The 14319-nt window shown below is 42.4% G+C and overlaps 1 protein-coding gene across 5 annotated transcripts in view; it reads right to left on the bottom strand.

The window, feature by feature from the left end:
• CECR2 (CECR2 histone acetyl-lysine reader) overlaps positions 1-14319 on the bottom strand; it is a 191908-nt gene that overhangs the window by 56526 nt on the left and 121063 nt on the right. For all 5 annotated transcript variants that reach the window (XM_016939629.3, XM_016939630.4, XM_016939633.4 and 2 more), the window contains exons 3-5: positions 4754-4937; positions 2784-2923; positions 1600-1704 (exon numbers count right to left, since the gene is read on the bottom strand). In XM_016939629.3, the coding sequence (XP_016795118.2) occupies positions 1600-1704; positions 2784-2923; positions 4754-4937 (429 nt within the window). The remainder of the gene's footprint in view (positions 1-1599; positions 1705-2783; positions 2924-4753; positions 4938-14319) is intronic.

Here is a 14319-nt window from a genome sequence, read left to right as displayed (position 1 = left end):
TTTATTATAATTGATCCTTACCTAAGGCAGAGGGTTAAGAGCATGGGCTCTGAAGGGGGAATGCCTCTATTCAAGCTGTGCCACTTACAATGTGACCTCAGGAAAGTTAATTAACTTTCCCCCAAAATGGAGCTATTAATAGTGCCTACCTCACAGGGATGTTGGAGATTAAATGACAAAATGCAAAGTGTATAACGCATTAGGATGAAGTATCATTTTCACTTGTATCCCTGAAACAGAAAGGACACTCTGTGGACTTTTCGCTTGTTTTCAATTAAAGTTTCTATGAGAATGAAAATGTTCTATATTGGCATTATCCAATAAACCATGTGGCTGCTGAGCATCTGAAACGTGGCCAGCGTGAACCAGAAACTGAATTTTAAATTTAATGAAAAAATATTTAAATACTGGCTTACACACACAGCTCTAAAGGAAAAAAGTCACCAGTAGAGGGTAGCACAAGTCCATGGATGCTTGTTAAAATGATTCTACAGTCCCAACCCTAAGCTACTATGATTCTTGATACTTATGGGGAAACGGAGACAGGTATCACGCAGCTTTCTGAATATCGAAGGACGTGTGAAATCCTAACAAACCCGGAAACAGGTGTTGATACATAAAACGTTAAGTAATTACAGGACATTTGTCACAGAAACGGATAAGCAAGAAATAGGCAGCTGCAATCTGAAGCTGAACTTCTGTAAAGTTAAGTGGATGCTGATTGAGTTAAAATCAGGATCTGAGTGATCTACATTCTTTTTTTTTTTTTTTTTTTTTTTGAGATGGAGTATCGCTGTGTCGCCCAGGCTGGAGTGCAGTGGCATGATCTCGGCTCACTGCAAGCTCTGCCTCCCAGGTTCATGTCATTCTCCTGCCTCAGCCTCCCGAGTAGCTGGGACTACAGGCACCCGCCACCACGACTGGCTAATTTTTTGTATTTTTAGTAGAGACGGGGTTTCACCGTGTTAGCCAGGATGGTCTCGATCTCCTGAGTGATCTATATTCTTAATCTGATTTCCCAGAAATATTTCTTAGTGGTTAAAAAGTGACACGGTGAAATTCAGCCTAACTCAAGCATTTAGATTAAGTAGGAAGGGAAGAAGCCACTTGTCCTGAGTTATCAGAATTTTTAAGAATACAGCCTCACTTCAATAGGCTTAGTGATAGAGCTGATCCTTAAGTAAAAAGTGTATTTACACAGCATAGGTCAGACTTTGAAAAGTCCTATAGCAAGATTCACATGGTGAAATTTCCTAGAAGATAATGACATATAAAAGAAAATCCCCCAAGTATCTTTTTCTTTGCTAAAATTAAATATAAAATTGAAGAATGAAAAAAATTGTCTTGTTCAATATAATCCTCATTAAGTGCACATCCATCGTCTAGTAAGAGGACTCGCTTAGAGAGGGGAGGTGACTTGCCAGATGTCACACACTAAGGGCTTCCTGACTGTACTGCACACGTGGTAATTTCACAGGGACTCCGTTTCAGGTTGCTATAATAATGTGCTTCCCATGGCACAGGCAAAATAAAGAAAAAGGAATAAATGAATTAAGGTCCCTTCTGCCATGGTCTATGACCACAACAAGATTTTCTTACCTCAACAGAATCTCCTCCTGCAGTTTCTTCCGTTTTGGGGGTCTTCCTCTTCTTTTTCCCGTTTTTCCAGGAATACTTGAGACATTTTTTTGTCCTTCACTTTCCCTAATAAATAACATTAAATAGAAATGTTCTGGCACAGGATTGGCATTGCTACATATGATTTTAAAACAGTATTTCTGGCCATGAGATTACCAAAAAGGATTAAATGTAGCAGTGAAAGGAAAAGGGAACAGCAACTTCCAGTCTTCATTATTAGACTGTGGATCTGAGGAAAACTAACATTTTGCAATACTAAAATGTGCTTAAGATCTAACACCTTCCGAAGAGTAAGCATTCTCCTAGCAATAAGAAAGCCTAAATAAGAGGTTAGCATTGTTTTGGGATGCTATGGAAATGCGGCCTCTTCCTTACTTAGTAAAGCTTATGTTTCAGGCATCATTTAAATTCCTTCTGTTCTTAAACTGATGGATACTAACGTTCATAAACTACATCATTAAATTCTTTTTTTTTTTTTTCTTTTGATGGAGTCTCGCTCTGTCGCCCAGGCTGGAGTGCAGTGGTGCGATCTCGGCTCACTGCAAGATCAGCCTCCCAGGTTCACACCATTCTCCTGCCTCAGCCTCCCGAGTAGCTGGGACTACAGGTGCCCGCCACCACGCCTGGCTAATTTTTTGTATTTTTAGTAGAGACGGGGTTTCACCGTATTAGCCAGGATGGTCTCGATCTCCCGACCTCGTGATCCGCCCGCCTCGGCCTCCCAGAGTGCTGGGATTACAGGCATGAGCCACTGCGCCTGGCATAAACTACATCATTAATTCTAGTCGAAATAAGGAGATCTCAACGACTGATGATGCAAGATGAAATTGTTACTGCAGTGAAATGATTGTGCTGCTGAGAAGAAACCTGCTATATTAAAATAGCCTGTGGCAAGAGGAGTGGCATTTCTCAGAAACCTCCTATCAAGAACTTCAGATTTAAAAAGTATATTTAACCCCTCTGGTAGCAGAGAATTAATTCCTTTTTGTTTTTGCACGAAGTATCTCCTTACCATCTCTTTGCAGGCATGCTTAGAGAATTCCTTCATTAGGAAAAAAAAAAATTGTGCTGTAGAATTCTGATGCATTTAATCTTAATGGCATTTTAATACAGTAGCTATCATGCCCTAACACTGAAGAACACACCTGCTCAAAGAGAGTTCTCCATTGGATTTTCCTTGCACCGGGTCCTCTTTGTACATTCGTGTTCCATAGAAATACCAATATAGTGCCCCAGAATTGTCTTCACCCAATGGCTCCACACGGAGACTGTCTGCATCCAGACCCTAGACAGAGCAAGAAAAAGGGGTTTGGGGAAATGGGGAACAAAATGCACCAGGAAAAAACCAAAACGAGGATTCCAAATTTACACTTAAGCATAGCTCAAATCTAAAAATGCCCAAGTATCGCTGGGCGCGGTGGCTCACGCCTGTAATCCCAGCACTTTGGGAGGCTGAGGCGGGCAAATCATGGGGTCAGGAGTTCAAGACCAGCCTGGCCAACATGGTGAAACCCCACCTCTACTAAAAATACAAAAAATTAGCTGGGCATGGTGGCACGCGCCTGTAATCCCAGCTACTCTGGAGGCTGAGGCAGGAGAATCGCTTGAACCTGGGAGGTGGAGGTTGCAGTGAGCCGAGATCATGCCACTGCATTCCAGCCTGGGCGACAGAGAGAGACTCTGTCTCAAAAAATAAATAAATAAATAAAAAATGTCCAAGTATCTTATGTAATTTTCAATCGGCATAAGAAACACGGATATAATGGGAAGGTGGCACCTACTTTGAGGAACAAGAGATGGAAATATTACAATGCTCCCTATCCCCACCATTGTTCCCTTTTCAAAAAAGAGAGAATCCAACAGCAATCCTGATGAACAGTTTACAGATTTGGCTGGGAGCGGTTGTTGTTTTATGTGAGCACACACGAAAAGAAAGACAAGTACAACCGGGTGGATCAGGCACGGGGCAAGCTTTGCCCCATGGGATCCTCTGTGGCAGTTCCGGCATAACCTCCTGTGACCTCTCACTCCAGCTGAGCTCCAGTGACAGGGCTCCCAATTTACCTCGGGGGCTGACCTGTACTGGCCTTCTCACTGCTACTGAAGTCCTTGAGTCCTCAGCAAAGACCGTGCTAAATTACACAATGATTTTTTTATAATGTGCCCATAACCAGAGCTCAACTGAGAAGTCATCACCACATTTAATCACTGATGATGGAACAGGATTAGAAACTGACTTCCCTACGAGTGAAAGCAATAACCCACACTCTCCCTTGAGGATATACTTTTTTTTTTTTTTTAAAGACGGAGTCTCGCTCTGTCACCCAGGCTGGAGTGCAGTGGCGCAATCTCGGCTCACTGCAAGCTCCGCCTCCCGGGTTCATGCCATTCTCCTGCCTCAGCCTCCCTAGTAGCTGGTACTACAGGCGCCTGTCACCACGCCCGGCTAATTTTTTTGTATTTTTAGTAGAGATGGGGTTTCACCGTGTTAGCCAGGATGGTCTCGATCTCCTGACTTCGTGATCCGCCTGCCTTGGCCTCCCAAAGTGCTGGGATTACAGGCGTGAGCCACAGCACCCGGCCCCCTCTAGGATATACTTCTAAACAGATAACCACACCAAGGGGGACAGAGAGATGGCCACAGCTTCCTTCAACACATTTTTTGTAACGTGGATGTGTGTAGAGGATGACCTTCACTAGCATATACGGTTTCAAGTTCTTGGAGATTTCAGTAAATATTTCAATTATATTCAATCAAATTTACACCTTGAAAAATAAAATTCAGTGGCTGATTTAGTTGCAGGTTTGGCTGATGACAGAACAAACAGGGTCCTCTGGTTGTACCTATTGCAGATAGGACTCAGTGCATGTAAAGGAAGATGAAACCAGACTAGAAATTAGACCAAAATAACGTACTTCCATAGGGATGTACATCTTGCATCTCCGTGGCTACAGCAATCATGGTTTTCCATACAGTGTTATTGGCAATGAATAGTCCCAAGACTAGTACCACAAGCCAAACTCTGGCTTAATATCTTTGGGTTTTACGTTCTGACTACATTTCTGATTGCTGGCTTTTCACAGCTATAGGGAAAGCTTCGCCAGTTAAGCATACCTTTAGAAGATCGAAGACATCGTCTGCATCCAGCCGGTAATCACAGAGTCGGTGCAGGATCTCCACCCGTGTGCGAAGAGGCAGGTCCTGGAAACTGGCTTCCCTCAGAGGGTTGGGCTTCCCTTCTTCGAGCTCCCAGCGGTAGTTGATGATGTCCTCTAGGTAGCTGTGGAATGTCTGAGGCCTAGACCAGGGCCCCAAACACAAAAATACATTAATATAAAATATAGGCTGGTTGGGAGAAGGAGAGAGAGAGAGAACTCATGATCTGACAGCTAACAGATTTTTGTTTTTATACAGACAGGGTCTCGCTCTGTCATCCAGGCTAGAGCACAGTGGCAAGATCTCAGCTCACTGCAGCTCTCCTGGGCTCAAAAGATTCTCCCACCTCAACCTCCCAGGTACCTGGGACCACAGGCATGCACCACCACACCCAGCTAATCTTTGTATTTCTTGTAGAGACAGGGGTCTCCCTATGTTGCCCAGGCTGTTCTCAAGCTCCCAGGCTCACACGGTCCGCCCGCCTTGGCTTCCCAAAGTGCTGGGATTACAGGGGTGAGGTAACACGCTTGGCCCAGTTGACAAATTTTACACAGAAAGCAGAAATGAAAAACAGTAACAGGAAGTCCCTCATGAAGTTTCAGCCTACTTACATGGATATTTTGTTTTGTCAACTATCAAGGAAGATAAATACATAAAGAGGGTTTTTCACAGAATAGGTTGACTTTAAAGCCCAAATAGCACATTCTGGTGGAATGGGTAAAAGCATAATCAAATGTGTAGGCTATGAAGCTGAGGCAAAAGTCTCACCCGCTACGCGTACAACTGAAGACACTCTGCGGTTCAGACAGTACAACGTTGGGTTCATGACTTAAGTGGCGAGAAAAAAGGAAAAAAGAAACGCATAGTTGGCCTAACCTAATTTATATTTCGGGTTAAGATACAAAGGCAGAAAGTCCTCCAGAATACAAATGGCTACAATGATATGCAACTATAATTTCATATTCTATTATACATGAACTTTAAGGCATGAACACTGCATTCTAAATTTTTTTTTCTTTGATTTTTCTTTCTTTTTTTTTTGAGACAGAGTCTCACTCTGTCACCCAGGCTGGAGTGCAGTGGCTCGATGTCAGCTCACTGCAAGCTCCACCTCCCGGGTTCATGCCATTCCCTTGCCTCAGCCTCCCGAGTAGCTGGGACTAGAGGCGCCCACCACCATGCCCAGCTAATTTCTTTTTGTAATTTTAGTAGAGACCGGGTTTCACTGTGTTAACCAGGATGGTCTCGATCTCCTGACCTCGTGATCCACCCGCCTCGTCCTCACAAAGTGCTGGGATTACAGGCGTGAGCCACCGCGCCTGGACTTTCTTTGATTTTTCAGAGATGGGGTCTCAGCATGTTGCCCAGGCTGGTCTTGAACTCCAGGGCTCAAGCAATCCTCCCATGTCTGTATATTAAAATTTGAAGATAGTTTTTCTGCAGAGAACATTTAAGACACCTAGATGGCAATTTAAGTTTTTTCTTCAGTACAGTCTGGAAATCCTATAATTGCATTAAATATATTTTTTCCCATATGGGGTCTCACTATATTGTCCAGGCTGGACTCAAACTCCTGAGCTCAAGCAATCCTCCCACCTTGGTTTCCAGAGCATCTGGACTATAAGTGCGTCTTACCACATCCAGCTGTAAATGCCTTTTTTTTTTTTTTTTTTTTTTTTTTGGAGACAGAGTCTTGCTCTGTCACCCAGGCTGGAGTGCAGTGGTGCGATCTCGGCCCACTGCAAGCTCCGCCTCCCAGGTTCACGCCATTCTCCTGCCTCAGCCTCCCGAGTAGCTGGGACTACAGGCGCCTGCCACCACGCCCAGCTAATTTTTTGTATTTTTAGTAGAGACAGGGTTTCACTGTGTTAGCCAGGATGGTCTCGATCTCCTGACCTCATGATCCACCCACCTCGGCCTCCTGAAGTGCTGGGATTACAGGCGTGAGCCACCACACCCGTTTTTTTTTTTTTTTTAATGGAGTTTTGCTCTTGTAGCCCAGGCTGGAGTACAATGGCGTGATCTTGGCTCACTGCAACCTCTGCCTCCTGGGTGCAAGTGATTCTCTTGCCTCAGTCTCCTGAGTAGCTAGGATTACAGATGCCCACCACCATGCCCGGCTAATTTTTGTATTTTTAGTAAAGACAGGGTTCACCACGTTGGCCAGGCTAGTCTTGAACTCCTGACCTCAGGTGATCCACTTGCCTTAGCCTCCCAGAGTGCTGGGATTACAGATGTGAGCTACTGTGCCCAGCCATGTATTTTGATTAGTACCTAAATATGCCTTCCACGTAATAATGTGCTGTTTGTTAGATGGTTATTTTACATCTCAACTATTAAGAATCAAGATCTAATTTACCTCATGCTTGATGTGAAAAGTTTTTTCCTATTAATAAGCAAAGAGGCCTAAAGAAGTTATTGGCATCATTTTAAAATTAGGCAACTACTATGTTGACTTATAATCTATGGTAGTTATATTTGCAGCAAAGTGAAAGGAAATATTTGTGGAAAAAATTAAGAAGGCTTAGGCAAATAAGAAATTAAACAGTTTGCCGGGTGCGGTGGCTCACGCCTGTAATCCCAGCACTGTGGGAGGCCGAGGTGGGCGGATCACAAGGTCAGGAGTTCGAGACCAGCCTGGCCAATATGGTGAAATCCCATCTCTACTATAAATACAAAAATTAGCCGGGCGTGGTGGTGTGTGCCTGTAGTCCCAGCTACTCAGGAGGCTGAGGCAGGAGAATTGCTTGAACCTGGGAGGCGGAGTTTGCAGTGAGCCGAGATTGCGCCCCTGCACTGTAGCCTGGGCAACAGAGTGAGATGCTGTCTCAAAAAAAACAAAAAAACACTTAAACAGTTTGCTTTTTCAAAGAGAGAAGAAACATCTTTCCCCTACTCTTACTATCTCACTGGGGAAAACATGAGTATGGCAGCTTTATCAAAATGCAGCGTAACAGTTCTAACGATCAGGGCTCTCACAAATCTCACTGGACTACAGCATTCACATTCAGCACACGAGCACCGGCCATTACTGAGTGCTTGAACCTTGCAGGGTTTGGACTGGCTGCCTCTCCATTGTCTGTGAAGTTGCTACCAACCCTTCCAGAGTGAGGAGCCGGGCAAAGAGTAGTTCAAACTCACATTAAAATGCAGACAGTGTCGTAACGGTGAATTTGAAAATGAAAAAGTTTGGCCGGGCGTGGTGGCTCACGCCTGTAATCCCAGCACTTTGGGAGGCCAACATGGAGAAAACCCGTCTCTACTAAAAATACAAAATTAGCCGGCTGTGGTGGCATATGCCTGTAATCCCAGCTACTCTGGAAGGCTGAAGCAGGAGAATCGCTTGAACCCGGGAGGCAGAGGTTGTGGTGAGCCAAGATCGCGCCACTGCGCTCCAGCCTGGGCAAGAAGAAACGCCGTCTCCAAAAAGAAAGAAAGAAAGAAAATGAAAAAGTGTTTTTTTAAAAACTGCTTTTTTAGTAGCCAGAAGTGTGTAGAAGACAATCATCCTTTGGCAATAAATCTCTTTATCTACCGCATGCTTTCGAGAATTTCTAATGTACACCAAGTTCTACAAACACTGAAGTCTGTTTTTTCCTGCAATAAAATAAAACATGGAATCAGTGAAATCTGTATCATTTCACCAGAATAGCAGCTTCACTGGAGGATGTGCAGAAGATGCTGGGCCAGGGAGCGAGACCTTTCTTATTCCAATGTGAGGTTGAGAAAGTACAGGCATACCAGCCCACAAACACTGCGTGTGCATCCGCAATGCTGCTCCTTTAGCCAACAGTCTGTCTGGAAGCCCTTACTTGTCTCAAACAATTCCATGTTTCAGATTCCTTCCCAACAGGCCTATTGTCCTACTCAGTTTAAATTACATCACTTTTGCTAAAAGCTTTCTTAAGGCATCTATCTCCATGCCACCTTAACTAGGAGACACCTGAGGGCCTACAATCCAAGACAATTCCATTTCCTTGTATGTAGATCAACCTTCTCCTAGAAATCTACATCTCCTTTTAAACATCAGAAAGTGAATGGGGAAAAATCTCTTGAGGGCAAAGGCACTGGCTAAGGGTGATTTGAAATAAAAAGGCTTCAGGAAGCTAAAAATCAGGCTAATTCTTTTGACTTACTGGTTCTTCATCTTCTATAAGACAGAAAACACTTAATAATTTGATAAAGACTACATACTTTCTCCCCCAGAAAAATGAGCACACAATTTTGCATGTACTTTCAGGTTTTACTATTTAAAGGAAAAAGAGGCCAGGTGCAGTTGCTCACGCCGGTAATCCCAGCACTTTGGGAGGCCGAGATGGGCAGATCACTTGAGGACAGGAGTTTGAGACCAGCCTGGCCAACACAGAGAAAGCCTGTCTCTACTAAAAATACAAAAATTAGCCAGGCATGGTGGTACGTGCCTGTAATCCCAGCTACTCGGGAGGCTGAGGCAGGAGAATCACTTGAACTCAGGAGGAGGAGGTTGCAGTGAGCTGAGATTGCACCACTGAACTCCAGCCTGGGCGACAGAGCCAGACTCTGTCTCAAAAATAAAATAAAATAAAATATAAAGTAAAATAAAATAAAGGAAAAAGAACAGTGGCACTGTGCTGCTAAAAACTAATGTGTACATATTTTTAAGCTTCTCAAGTTTAGATTACCTGGAACATTCATTCACTTACTCATCCATTCATCTCCTTGCAATTCCCTCTTAATGACTTAGTAACTCTCATCATTCTGAAATTATCTTGAACTATAATAAAACATTTCATTTAAAAATAGTAATGCAAAGATCAAACCAAACGGAATTTCTCAGAACAACAAGGTCTATTTTATTTCTTGTCTAGGAAAAGTTCCAAATACTCTTAAATGACCCATTTTCGCATTCATTTTCCATCCTACAAAACAGCAGTAAGAGACTGGCTCTTAATTACCTCTTTTTTTCCCTCTATGAGTGAAAGAGCAAGAAAGAGTGAAAATAAGAATGAGTCAACAACCTTTCCAAACTCTTAAAGTTAGCCATTTCTTAGAGGCCCAGCAGAGAATTTCTCAGCTTGCTCCAGACAGAACATGCTTCTACTGCTGAGACCAAGGACGGCACGACCTGATTCAAGTGTTCCAGCACAAGCCTCTGCCGGCTGGAACTGGCAGAATTCTTCACTGTGTAGGACAACACATTGTTAATATCTGCACCCTGTTTGGGGAGATCACAAGAAGAAGGCTCTTAAGTTCTTTGAGGCATGTGTTAGGGACATGAAAGGGCAGCCATGGTCTCTCTACAGGGGAGCAATAAAGGTTTGGCACCAGGCTTCCCAGAATGGAGATAAGATGAAAAATCAAATTGCATTCTCCCATTTGCTACAACAATTTGTGAAGCAAATGAAATACATGTACACACAGGCCACGTTTAACATGAGTACTGAATTGAGATAAATATTCTGGTTCTAGTAGTAAAGCAACAAGTAAAAGATTCTGTATGAATACTTGATAAAGCATTTATTCTCGAAGCTTATAAAAAGACCAGGCCAAAATAATTAAAATGACAGTTCTTCTTCTCTAGGGCTGTAGAATAGCTACTATATCCCACATACTAAAATCAACATGACAGCCAAGATAAGTTAAAATCATGGTTATTTCAAATTAAAGGAAAATATGGTTAAGGCAGAATCTGCAAAACATCTTTGCCTAGAGAAACATGTACATAATACAGATTTTTACATGTGTTTATGAATGTTTATGTTGAGTAACCAAGAAAGTGAATAAACCCCAAATGTATCTTTAAAATGATAAAGGCTATTTTTTTAATGGAACCTAAATACTGTACAGATGAAGTGAGAAGTCTCAAGTATCATGTATAAGGCATGAAGAGGTACAATAAAAATTCTGAATAGCTCTGGATAAAATTTAAGGATATATATTGTTTGCCCTACGACTGCTAAACAGACACACACACACACACACACACACACACACAGAATAAGAAGCCAATAGTGGAAATAAAGTGATACACTTAAAACAAATTCATGTGCCTAAAAGAAAGCATTAAAGGACCAACAAAGGAACAAAAAGCAGAAGGCAGCAGAGAAGTTTCTCAACCTTAGCCACTTGGGAAATGCAAGTCAAAACCATAATGAGGTACCACCTCATGTCCACTATAATGGAGGACGTCAAAAAAACACACAGTAACAAGTGCTGACCAGGATGCAGAGACACGGAATCCTCACACACGGCCAGTGGGAAGGCTAAGTGTGCAGCTGCTGTGGAAGTTTCGCCAAGTTGCACTGAACTACCAACCCAGCCACTCCAACTCCTAGGTGTACACCCGAGAGAAAAGGAAAACACATCCACACAAAGACTTGCGCACAAATGTTCAAAGCGGCAGAATTCCTAACAGCCAAAAGCTAAAATCTGCGAACATACCCATGAACTGAAGGATTAAGTGTGTATCCACACAATGAAGTATTATTTTACCATAAAAATGAATGAAGTACTGATTCATGCTACAACATGGTTAAAACTTGAAAAATAACTCTAAGTGAAAAAAGCCAGATACAAAAGGACACTTCCCATATGGCTCCAGTTACAAGATGGGCCTACAACACTCAAACCTGTGGAGACAGTAAGAATAGTGACGCTGGGAAGTGGGGTGGGAGGAAACAGGGAATGATTGCTAATGGTACAAAGTGTCTTCTGTAGGGTAATAGAAGTATTCTGCAATTAGATAGTGGTGATGGTTGCACAATTTTGTTAATACATAAAAACCAATGAATTGTACACTTTAAAAAAACACAAGGAGGCCTGGCATGGTGGTTCATGCCTGTAATCCTAGCACTTTGGGAGGCTGAGGTGGACAGATCATGAAGTCAGGAGTTTGAGACCAGCCTGGCCAATATGGTGAAACCCTGTCTCTACAAAAAAAAAAAAAAAAAAAAAATTAGCCGGGCGTGGTGGCATGCACCTGTAATCCCAGCTACTCGGGAGGCTGAGGCAGGAGAATCGCTTGAACTCAGGAGGCGGAGGTTGCAGTGAGCTGAGATCACACCACTGCACTCCAGCCTGGGTGACAGAGCGAGACGCCATCTCAAAAAATAAATAAATAAAAATACAAAGATTAAAAGGATAGAAAATGATCTACCAGGCACAGTAAGCATGAGAAAGCTGAGGATTAATATGAGACAAAGCAGATGTGGAGACAGAGTGTCACATAAGAAGAAATGGAACAACTTCCCAGGACTATATAACAAAGCTACCGCTACACATCCAATAACAGGACACCACAACCCATGAGACAAAATGGGCACAACTAATGGGAGAAATAGATCCACAATCAGAGAGATTTTAATACTGGCTTCTCATTAATAGACCAAACACACACACACACACACACACACACACACACACACACACACACACAAAACAGTAAGGAACAGATCTCAACAGTATTACCACTAACATACTAAATCACGAATTTAAATAATACACTTTTGGGTCACAGAAGAAATAAAGGAGAGCATGTTTTAAACAATAATATAAACATCAAAATTCGCAGGATGCAGCCAACCATGGGTTAGAAGGAAATTTAAAAGTTTTTTAGGGAAAATTTATAGCTTTAAATGCCTGTTTTTTGAAAAAAGGCTCAAAAACAGTACTCCAAAGAAGCAAAAAAAAAAAAAAAAAAGAAGAGCAAGCTAAAGCCAAAGTAAACAGAAGAAATAAAAAAGAGAAATCAATAAAATAAAAAAGAGTAAAGAAAATTAATAATATAAAACAGTTCCTTAGTAAACATTTAAAAAGTTGATAAGGCCTGGAATGGCTGCTCACGCCTGTAATTCCAGCACTTTGGGAGGCTGAGGCTGGAGGACAACTTGAGGCCATGAGTTCAAGACCAGCCTGGGCAATATATCAAGACCTGTCTCTACAACAAATATGCTTTAAATAAGCAGGGTGTGATGGAGCATACCTATAGTCCCAGCTACTCAGGAGGCTGAAGCTGGAGGACTGTTTGAGCCCAGGAGGTCGAGGCTGCAGTGGGCTATGATCACAGCACTGCACTCCAGCCTGGGTGACAGAGTGGGAACCCTGTCTCAAAAAAGTCAATAAATAAATTAAATAAGCATCCCTAATTTAAAAGAAATATGTAAAACACTTGGCCAAATATTTCACCAAAAAAGACATATACAAATATATGGTAAGCACATGAATAACCACTCCACATTACTAGTCATCGGGGCAATGCAAATTAAACCCACGATGAGCTGCCACTTTCGACACAATAGGATTAGTAAAATTAAAAACAGCAGATGTTGGCAAAGATAGGAAGTAACTAGGCCAGGCGAGGTGGCTCATGCCTGTAATCCCAGTACTTTGGGAGGCCGAGGCGGGTGATCACCTGAGGTCAGGAGTTCAAGACCAGCTTGATTAACATGGTGAAACCCCGTCTCTACTAAATACAAAAAATTAGCTGGCGCATGCCTGTAATCCCAGCTACTTGGGAGGCTGAGGCAGGAGAATCACTTGAGGTGGAGGTTGCAGTGAGCAGAGATAGCACCATTGCACTCCAGCCTGGGCAAAAAGAGCAAAACTCTTGTCTCAAACAAGTAAATAAGTAAATAAAAATTTAAAAAGATATGAAGCAACAGGACTGTTCAGATATTGCTGGTGGAAACGTACATGTTGCAAGTGTTTGGAAAATAATTTCACAGTTTAAGTCAAACATACTTTTACCATGCGACCCGCCAGCAATTCCCAAGAGAAATGAAATTAAGTGCACACAAGCATTTGTATGCAAATGTTCACAGCAGCTTCATTCATAATAGGCTCCAACTGGAAGCAACCTAAGTGGCTCATCCCAAGAACAGATTCAATAAATTGTGATATATTTTTCACTAGATACAATTTAGTCCCCCACCCCCCTCAAAGGAATAAACCACTGATACAAACAATGGCATGGGTGAATATCATACAGGCACTATGTGAATGAAAGAAGCTGATGTGAGTTCATTTCACACTGTGTGATCCCATTCATACAGTTCTAGAACAGGTTAGGCTCCAACTATAGTGATAAAAATGTCGTCAGTGGTTGCCAGGTGTACAATGTAGGTATGGGGAAGACTGACTACAAAGGAAACTTTCTGGGAAGACAGAAATGTCTATTTTCTTCAGTAGGATAGTGACTATGTGGTGCCCTCATTTGTTACAAAACACTGGCCTATGTTAAAAAAGACACGATGAACGTACTTAACAGAAGTATTGTCATTTCCAAAAAGATGACAGATATTTCTGTAAAGAGAACCCAAAACACTAAATGTTTGTTTATAAGGGACCTAAATTAGGGAATCTATTATGCAATGCTAGATCCATAATTAAAAATTAAATGAGGCCGGGTGTGGTGGCTCACGCCTGTAATCCCAGCACTTTGGGAGGCCAAGGGGGGGCGGATCACCTGAGGTCAGGAGTTTGAGACCAGCCTGGTCAACATGGTGAAACCCTGTCTCTACTAAAAATACAAAAATTAGCCGGGCATG

Source organism: Pan troglodytes, chromosome 23, assembly GCF_028858775.2.
Source record: "Pan troglodytes isolate AG18354 chromosome 23, NHGRI_mPanTro3-v2.0_pri, whole genome shotgun sequence".
Classification (NCBI taxonomy): Eukaryota; Metazoa; Chordata; class Mammalia; order Primates; family Hominidae; genus Pan; species Pan troglodytes.
Note: the sequence above shows the minus strand (reverse complement) of the source record. Positions and strands in the feature narration are given on the sequence as shown.